This window comes from Oncorhynchus clarkii, chromosome 18, assembly GCF_045791955.1.
Source record: "Oncorhynchus clarkii lewisi isolate Uvic-CL-2024 chromosome 18, UVic_Ocla_1.0, whole genome shotgun sequence".
NCBI lineage: Eukaryota > Metazoa > Chordata > Actinopteri > Salmoniformes > Salmonidae > Oncorhynchus > Oncorhynchus clarkii.
In genome coordinates this window covers 32,299,015-32,309,327 of record NC_092164.1, presented here as the reverse complement: position 1 = coordinate 32,309,327, position 10,313 = coordinate 32,299,015, and the positions used below count along the sequence as shown (strand labels likewise).

Here is a 10,313-nt window from a genome sequence, read left to right as displayed (position 1 = left end):
CGTAACATTTGGATTCAGTCTTGTGAACTGTTGTGTCCTCACCTTTGGTCTAATCATTTCCCTATTACCTTCAAACTGTTCCCTTTCAATTGCTACTATGGTTATGCATTTAACATTTATTCTGTAAGAAACATTTCAATCTACCCCTATAGGCCAATTCCCACAAGTGTTAAACCTTAACAGATAAATGCAGTGTAAAGAACTCAGAGAACACAGAAAAGTATCCCTTTCAGTAATCTATTGATTTATGCAATGTCAATTTTAAAACTTCCCTTAGAAGCAGAACATAAACCAGGAAGTATGTGACAATATTAAAATACACTTAATACTGCAATGTCAACGATAAAAATATAACAATCTGAGTCTCATTTTAAGTTCACATCAAATTACATTTAAACAGATAACATTTTCAATCTTTGTGCAATGCTTGCCACCTTAATTCACATTGTAACTTAGTGAAATTACTATCGTCTCACAGGCAATCCCCTGTCATACAATAAAAACACCTATAACAAAACAGTCAAGTTAAAAATAAATCATTCCTTTGACAAAAACAGACATAGGTTTGATCAAAAGCCTGAGATACCAAATTGCAACGAGAGGTACAGGTAAGTCACGTACATTATGCTCAAGTGGACAGGTAACTTACCTCATGGCACTGGCACTCTACTCCCCTTCCATCCATTCCTAAACCCTCCTTCAGTTCTCATATTCTTTTTTTGTTTTGTTTTTTGTCTCCAGTAGCTCTTCCCTTTTTTCTATCCTCTCCCCCCTTTTAGCACAATCACTAGAGGCAGTGTGCCATAGCACTTCAGTTTGTAAACACACAATGGAACGCAGACACATGGGTAACACAAAACTAATGGCATGATTTCTACTGCAGCGGTCTGCCGGGTGGCTTAGCAATGACCAACGGTTTACTTTACAGGTTAGAAAGACATTTGTTACCAGCTAAAAACCAATGGTAAAAGTCACTTAAGCAATGAGATGAACTGAGCAGTGGGTCTGCAAATGTACCGGATGTCACTCAGTCAGGCACTGTTGTGTGATACCTCAAAGTATGTGTGGGTAAAACACACACACACACACACACACACACACACACGAGGGTAATGTTTTGATTCATTCTCACAGAAATGTAAGAACATAAGATGTAGTTCACAATGAAAGTTTCACACAGTGGAAATATGAGTACCACACTGCAGAAGTAAAACTTTGTGCATGAGTAGGAGTGTGCGTTTCACTGTAACGATTGTATGAAATGGGACTGTTCTTGCCATGCTGTTCGGTGGAGTAGTCAGCTCTAGACAAGCCACTTTTCAATGCAGGTGTTGAACACAGTGTAATTGGAGTGCCAATTGATGTGCTCTACTCCAGCGATGGAGCACAGGAACAGATCCCCACGAGCATTTAGGGTCTTCAGACCAAACACATCTCTCAAATATAACTGGGAAAGAAGGAGAAGGCGGCAAGGAATCATTATAAGACAACATCAATGTACATATGATCTTGTGTCATGTTTACACACAACCATGGTCTAAAATAATACTTACATCCTGGTCCTTTATCTCAACGACAGTCTCGTTGTCATCGTAAAATCCAAACTGACTAAAAAAGTAAAAAAAGAAGGGATGGAACCATTGAGTTAATGACCTTGAATGAATAACACACATACATACATACACAGTTGAAGTCGGAAGTTTACATACACCTTAGCCAAATACATTTAAACTCAGTTTCACAATTCCTGACATTTAATCCTAGTAAAAATTCCAAGGTCTTAGGTCAGTTAGGATCACCACTTTATTTTAAGAATGTGAAATGTCAGAATAACAGTAGAGAAAATGATTTATTCAGCTTTTATTTATTTCATCACATTCCCAGTGGTTCAGAAGATTACATACACTCAATTAGTATTTGGTAGCATTGCCTTTAAATTGTTTAACTTGGGTCAAACGTTTCAGGTAGCGTTCCATAATAAGTTGGGTGAATTTTGGCCCATTCCTCCTGACAGAGCTGGTGTAACTGAGTCAGGTTTGTAGGCCTCCCTGCTCGCACACACTTTTTCAGTTCTGGCCACAAATGTTCTATGGGATTGAGGTCAGGGCTTTGTGATGGCCACTCCAATACCTTGACTTTGTTATCCTTAAGCTATTTGTCCACAACTTTGCAAGTATGCTTGGGGTCATTGTCCATTTGGAAGACCCATGTTCCAAGCTTTAAATTCCTGACTGATTTCTTGAGATGTTGCTTCAATATATCCACATACTTTTCCTCCTCACGAGGACTGCAGATGTGGCCAGGGCAATAAATTGCAATGCCCGTACTGTGAGACGCCTAAGACAGCGCTACAGGGAGACAGGACGGACATTTGATCGTCCTCGCAGTGGCAGACCACGTGTAGCAACACCTGCACAGGATCGATACATCCAAACATCACACCTGCGGGACAGGTACAGGATGGCAACAACAACTGCCTGAGTTACACCAGGAACGCACAATCCCTCCATCAGTGCTCAGACTGTCCGCAATAGGTTGAGAGAGGCTGGACTAAGGGTTTGTAGGCTTGTTGTATGTAAGGCAGGTCCTCGCCAGACATCACCGGCAACGTCGCCTATGGGCACAAACCCACCGTCGCTGAACCAGACAGGGCTGGCAAAAAGTGCTCTTCACTGACGAGTCGCGGTTTTGTTGTAATTGCAGGCAATCTCAACGCTGTGCGTTACAGGGAAGACATCCTTCTCCCTCATGTGGTACCCTTCCTGGAGGCTCATCCTGACATGACCCTCCAGCATGACAATGCCACCAGCCATACTGCTCATTCTGTGCGTGATTTCCTGCAAGACAGGAATGTCAGTGTTCTACCATGGCCAGCGAAGAGCCCGGATCTCAATCCCATTGAACACGTCTGGGACCTGTCCAGGAACTTGCAGGTGCCTTGGAGGAAGAGTGAGGTAGCATCGCACAGCAAGAACTGGCAAATCTGGTACAATCCATGAGGAGGAGATGCACTGCAGTACCTAATGCAGCTGGTGGCCACACCAGATAGTGACTGTTACTTTTAAACCCCCCCCCCCCCCCTTTGTTCAGGGACACATTATTCCATTTCTGTTAGTCACATGTCTGTGGAACTTGTTCAGTGTATGTCTCAGTTGTGGAATCTTATGTTCATACAAATATTTACACATGTTAAGTTTGCTGAAAATAAACGCAGATGACAGTGAGAGGACGTTTCCTTTTTTGCTGAGTGTTTTTTGCTGTATATACATATATACACACACAAAAGTATGTAGACACCCCTTCAAATGAGTGGATTCGGCTATTTCAGCCACACCCATTGCTGACAGTTGTATAAAATCGAGCACACAGCCATGAAATCTCTATAGACAAAGAACTTGACTGGCCTGCACAGAGCCCTGTCCTCAAACGTCTTTGGGATGAATTGGAACACCGACTGCGAGCTGGGCCTAATCGCCCAACCTCACTAATGCTCGTGGCTGAATGAAAGCTAGTCACTGCAGCAATGTTCCAACATCTAGTGGAAAGACTTCCCAGAAGAGTGGAGGCTGTTATAGCAGATAAGTGGGGAGGGGAACAACTCTATATTAATGCCCATTATTTTGGAATGAGATGTATGTGGACACCTGCTTGTCAAACTTTTGGTCATGTAGTGTATAATCTCTCTAGGAACCAAAGGCCTCATACATTAAGGTGGAGAGAGAAGACTCTTCTAAGAGGTGTCCATTTAAAACAAAACACAAAACAGATAGAATGGAAACAATGCTTTAACAGAATATAGATTAGTAAGAATATTACACTCTTTAGGAAAGAGGAACTAGTCACCTGGACTGCCAGGGTGTGATGACTCCATCGTCTGGCCCCCCGATTAAGACCAGCTTCTTGATACGTAGGAAGTTCTTCTTCCACACTGTGTGAAAGAGAAATAATATCATATCCTAACTACACTGCCTTCAGAAATTATTCATACCCCTTGAATTATTCCACATTGTTGTTACAGGCTGAATTCAAAATTGATTAAAACATTTTATTTTTTACCCTAATCTATCTACACGCAATACCCCAGAGATTTTGCCATAGATTTAAGTATAAACTGTGATTCTGGTGGAAAGCAGACAATCGGGTTTTCATCTAGGATTCTGCCTGTGCTTAGCTCCATTCTGGGGTTTTTTCAAACCTGAAATGCTCCCTAGTCCTTAACGATTACAAGAATACCCATAACATGATGCAGCCACCACTATGCTTGAATATATGGAGAGTGGTACTCAGTAATATGCTGCGTTTGATTTCAATGTCTGCTTTTTATTTGATCATTTTTACCAATTGGTGCCCTTCTTTGTGAGATATTGGAAAACTTCCCTGGTCTTTGTGGTTGAATCTGTGTTTGAAATTCACTGCTCAACTGAGGGGACCTAGATAATTGTATGTGTAGGGTACAGAGATGAGGTAATCATTCAAAAATCATGTTAAAACACTTATTGCACACAGAGTGAGTCCATGCAACTTATGTAACTTTTTAAACAAATGTTTTACTGGTGAATTTATTTTGGCTTACCATAACAAATGGGTTGAATACTTACTGAAGACATTTCACCTTTCAATTTTTAATTTGTAAAGAAATTAAAAATTATAATTCCACTTTGACATTGTGTGGTATTGTGTGTAGGCCAGTGACGACAAAATCTCAATGTAATCCATTTTAAATTCAGGCTGTAACACAACAATGTGGAAAAAGTCAAGGTGTGTGAATACTTTCTGAAGGTCCTGTATATAAAATTGTAATTACATGACAGCAATGCTGTACAATGAGCAAAGGTTTCCTATAAAATCCAGAGTAATACAACTCCTGACATTGACTCAGCAGCAATAGACTAGTCAGACTAACCCTTCTCTGAAATAGTGGATTAATATAGAACCCACAGCAATGTGGACAGAGTTGCTGACCTGTTGAATTGGGATTTGTCCTCTCGCTGTTCAATAAAGCCAGATAATCACTGCTGTTCACATACATGTCCATGTGATGGGGGTCTGCAAGAGAAAACAAACACTTTAGTCTAAAAAAAACTTCAACCACATATCATCAATACACCCACGTTGACTCCTTGAGAAACCCGTGGCATAGGTCATCTGATATATAAAATCCCTCTACCTTCAGCGTTGAGGGAGTCCACAACCCTTGTATTGCCCAATCCTCTGCTCAGCCTACTAACCTTTCCAGAAGTTGCAGATAGATATCCTTTGGCCCACTGAGGTGTAGCAGAAATGGAACAGGTTGAACTTCATGAACTGGGGGAAGAGGTACTTCAGGTAGTTTGTGTCTGAACAGAAACAAGAGAAAAGACCAGTCTCTGTTTAGTTCAGACCTCAGCAGACACTGGGAGCCAGGATGACAATGTACCATGTTTCAAACAATGCTGTTGAGCACAAAGATCAAGTTGATGGATTCTAGTGAACGCTTACCTCCATACTGCCCAGCCTGAGGCGAGGACAGAGAGATGAAGGAGTGGACATTGTGATCAGGAAGAGTAGATAGGATCCCTCTGCAAATTAGTCCACCTGGAACAGAATGAGAGGTGGTAAATACAGGTAAATGCCAAAATAAAGGCAACACCAACATAAAGTGTAATAATAGGGCATTGGGCCACCATGAGCCAGAACTCATTCAATGCACCTCGGCATATATTCTACAAGTGTCTGGAACTCTGTTGGAGGGATCAGACACCATTCCTCCACAGCAAATGATGGTATTTTTCGTTTTGTTTCTGGTGGTGGAAAACGCAGTCTCAGGCACCGTTCCAGAATCTCCCATAGGTGTTCCATTGGGTTGAGATCTAGTGACCGATGGCCCTGCTACACTACAGCCATGGGGCGTCCGGCATTGCCATCAGCCATTGAGGGAATGCTGCCTTTGAAATGAATGAAAGCTGCTATACTGCCCGCGTTGCATCACGTCCAATGGCAGCATCCAAGCTCAAGAAACGCAGAGGTTAAATTCTCTATAGAATTTAACCTCTGAGAGTGTGTTCGTTCGATCTTGAAATAATGAAAAATAAAGTTGATTTTGGTTGCATATGTCCTCGTCATACACCACTGGTTATTTTACTAAGATCTATTAAGTCAAGAAGCTACTAGCAGAAACTCTAGCTAGCTAGCTACATTGACTATGTTCACAATATTACTGGGGTAATTAGAGGCCAACCACCAGCAACAATTGAATGAGTCCTTGCGAAAAACTGGACCAAAGCTATTGTACTTATGCACAATATATGAATGTGGTACAGTAGGGGAAAATATAATAAAATAAGCTCTCCCCCTCTGCTCTCAAAACAACAACTCTGTGTAGCAGGTAGAACGTCCCATTGACGCGACACTGATGGCAAAGCAACATGGCGTGTATAGTGGAGCTGAAGTGTAAGACGTCCATGGCATATGGTTTACTTCATTGTCATGCTCGTCAAACTGCTCAGTGACCACTTGTGCCCTGTGGGTGGGGGCTTAGCCATGCTAGCCAAAATATAAAATCAAATTGATTTATATAGCCCTTCGTACATCAGCTGATATCTCAAAGTGCTGTACAGAAACCCAGCCTAAAACCCCAAACAGCAAGCAATGCAGGTGTATGGCCCATCCAGCATTTTTATACATGATCCAAAGCTTAACTAACTCAGGAACCACACTTGTGTGGAGTTTGCTTTCAATATACTTTGTATCCCTCCTTTACTCAAGTGTTTCCAGTAGTCAGTTACCTGTACATACATTCCCATTTCATTGTAGAAACATGAGGTGAAATTATAGCCCACGTTAAATGTATAAAGATTCAAAATGGAACCAAACAAATGCAAATTATACACCCAAACCTTGAGAGTAGCAGATGAAGTGGACCCCATTTGCAGCGTTTTGCATGATGGGATAGATGGCAGCCTTGAAGCCCTCCACTTGTTTCCATAGCGGCTGTAGGCTGGAGCTGCGGTCAAACAGGTCGAAGACTGACACATTGGTTCCTGGGTGAGACTTTCAGTAGAAGATGAGGATGGGACAGATTAAAGCACTATAACAAAGACAGCCTCATCAATTAACGTTCTATAAAGCTAGGAGTGTGGGAGCATCAGACAAATGAGTGAAAATATTATGTTAATAATGACAAAATAATGCATCAACTGACAGAATTGATTATACAAAAGCAAAGCCAAGACTTATTGGTTTTTCAGCAGAGGCCAAACAGGCATACTTATATTGGTTGAAATGCCTCAGCTTGTTGTGTTATCACCTAAGTCTATCCTTTGGAAATGTATTACTACATTACTAATTAATAGGAGTCTATTGAGGTGATGTTTCAAATATTGATTGTTAGGCAGTTTGGAAGTAGTGGACCTCACAGTGTATCAAAAAGACCCTGTGATACCTTCTCACATTCTCACACCTGCAATCCAGTGTGTATTGCCATCAAGTTACATCTTAACTTCTGTCCACTACAGTAGTTTCCACTCTGACATTTAAGTTCTTTATAATCATTATAAAATGTGGTTAGGGGGTGGGGAACCACTTAACCAATGTGGGAGCCCGGAAGAGATCATCTTCAAGGAGAGGGGAAACACGTGAGATGTTGCTATGTTGAAAACTGCAAGAGGATGCATATCTCCTGTTTAGTCTCCTCCCCACCTTATAACAGTCAGCTAAAAAAAATCCCCCCTGGAGCCATGTAAGTATTTTCAGGTTGAACGAATTGTTGATCTTAAAAAAAAGAGAATGATCCCAAGGATCATAATCCTGAAGATGGTGTGCACACAAGAAAACAAAGGCCAGGGGGGATGATTAGGCAACATTATGCCAGGAACATTTTGCTCTGGAATCTGGCAACAATCAACAGCCTATTTCCCAAGTGTTCATGAAGAACTCAGCTGATAAGACTGGTGACAAACAGCTGATTTCATATTATAAACGGTGGTTCGAGCCCTGAATGCTGATTGGCTGACAGCCGTGGTATATTTAAGCAATAAGACCAGAGGGGAAAAGCGGAGTGCCTTGATACAGCCGTGGTATATTGAACTTATCACAAACCTCCGAGTTGCCTTATTGCTATTATAAACTGTCTGTCAGCATTCAGGGCTCGAACCACCCAGTTTATAGCAGATGGGTATGACAAAAAAATAAAATTGTACTGTTCTAATTATATTGGTAACCAGTTTAATAGCAATACGGCCTCACGGGGGTTTGTGGTATATGGCCAGTATACCACGACTAAGGGCTGTATCCAAGCACTCCAAGTTGCGTCGTGGTTAAGAACATCCCTTAGCCGTGGAATATTGGCCATATAGCACATCCCGGGCCTTATTGCTTAAATATAGCCTTCATAAAATAACAAGGTAACCCTTGTACCAGCCCTAACGAAAATGGAAACATTGTAGCGACCAAAGTTCTCATAAAACCCCGTAGTGTCCTGCTATTCTCAAGCAGACCACACTAATGTTTGGTATGAGTAAACTGAGGCGCGCACCCAGCTTCCACAAGCACAATGGAAACACCATGTACAAACATGGAAATTACCCAAAGATTGACAGTTTAAGATACTGGTATGGGCCTTACACACACATTCTACATAACTCTAGCTGCCAGATCTGTTCTGTAGTTACATAGCCTATCAGGCGTTCATTATTATCCATGAGCAATCTTTCTTTAGCTAGATTTGTGGACCGTGGTGATATCTTTTCAAACACTCACCTGATTGATGAATCGAAGCAACTCCACAAATGCCCCAGAGCTGTCGAACAACCCATGAACTATGACCACTGGTTTGTACCCGATGACTGCAGCAACAAAGCAGGCACCAAACAGTGACCACAACAGCCTTGTCGCACCACTCTTCCTTGGACTAGAGACTGCATAAGAGGGCCCGTTCATCGTTATTAAAAAAAAACATCAAATATCGGTAAAAACAAACAAATAACGAATACTTAAATATCTTACACTGTTGTACACAATGTCCTACGAATCCGGTTACAATATTGTCGCTTGCTTTGGCGGTATTCCCTTTTCTTTAGACAAATGTTACAAATACATACAATTGTTCTCGCATGTGCTACTACTCTGTACTCTTATTCCCCTTCATAGATCCTGTTTTAAATGAAACGAACACCAATGCTGAATGTCTGCATATGACTGGCGCTGCTTAATCACAACACGGCTTGACATTTGCTTCGTTTGTTTGTTCCGGTTCGTGATCAAAAACGCGAGACCACATGAAGTAATTTCCGGTTTCCATAGCTCCTCAAAGTAACCGCATGGCTCAACAAGTCAGCAATATATAACTAGACTGAAAAAAATACAGAATGCACCTTTTCCCAAATGAACACACTTGGGACAACATATCCATTGTAAGCAGGGTTGTGTTCAGTCAGGATATACTCAAATGATAATTCAAGATCTGCTGAATGTTCCGGATGCCGCCAAGGCCTGGTCATTATACCAAAAAACTGAAAATTATGTTTCACTCGGTTACTATTTTGCTTACCCACAAAATCACATTTTCAACACAGTATTTCCATGTAAAATTGGCTTTACTAACAAAACAAGACAAGCTGGATCTTAGAAGTAGAATTGAAACAGTCAAAATGAACATCCTGCCAAGGTTACTGTATTTGTTCCAATCACTGCCCATAGAAATCCCACCTAAACAGTGTAGGGATAAACGGATATCAAGGTTTATCTGGAACAGTAAGAGACCAAGAACTAGATATACAACATTACAATTACCAAACAACTGTGGGGGTATGTCCTTACCAAACCTCAAATATTATTATGTGTCAGCCCAATGAGACCTCTGGTGTGTTGGTGCAATTCCGAATCCAAGTGGAAAGACATTGAGACTACTTTGACAGAGATACTCATACAGTCAGTTTTGGGAAATAAGGACATAGTAATATAAATATGCAATAGACAAAATCAGTGGGTTAATTCCTCTCTTAAGACATGGTTTAGGGTAGTTAAGCAAAATCATTTAGACAGAGAGATCAAACTGCTGAGTTGGCCCACATACGACCCCAGCTTCATCCCTGCAAAACAGTGGACGCAGAAAGGCATCACATCATGCAGTGCAATTATAAGGAATTGGGACCTAGAGAACTTCCAGGACCTAAGTAAAAAAACATGGCTTGGATAAACAACATTTTTACAGACACTATTTCTTAAGCATTCAGATCCTTTGCTATGAGACTTGAAATTGAGCTCAGGTGCATCCTGTTTCCATTGATCATCCTTGAGATGATTTGAGTCCAACTGTGCTAAATTCAATTGATTGG

The 10,313-nt window shown here is 41.2% G+C and overlaps 1 protein-coding gene across 1 annotated transcript; it reads right to left on the bottom strand.

Moving 5' to 3' along the window:
* Positions 1–227: 227 nt before the first annotated feature.
* On the bottom strand, positions 228–9,227 carry LOC139373340 (lysosomal thioesterase PPT2-A-like). Its single transcript, XM_071113746.1, has 8 exons — positions 8,737–9,227; positions 6,876–7,029; positions 5,479–5,574; positions 5,229–5,336; positions 4,963–5,046; positions 3,844–3,928; positions 1,554–1,608; positions 228–1,447 (listed from the first exon to the last, which is right to left on the bottom strand). Exons 1-8 carry the CDS (start codon positions 8,914–8,916, stop codon positions 1,304–1,306), a joined length of 906 nt encoding a protein of 301 aa, XP_070969847.1. The 5' UTR covers positions 8,917–9,227; the 3' UTR covers positions 228–1,303.
* Between the last annotated feature and the right edge of the window lie 1,086 nt (positions 9,228–10,313).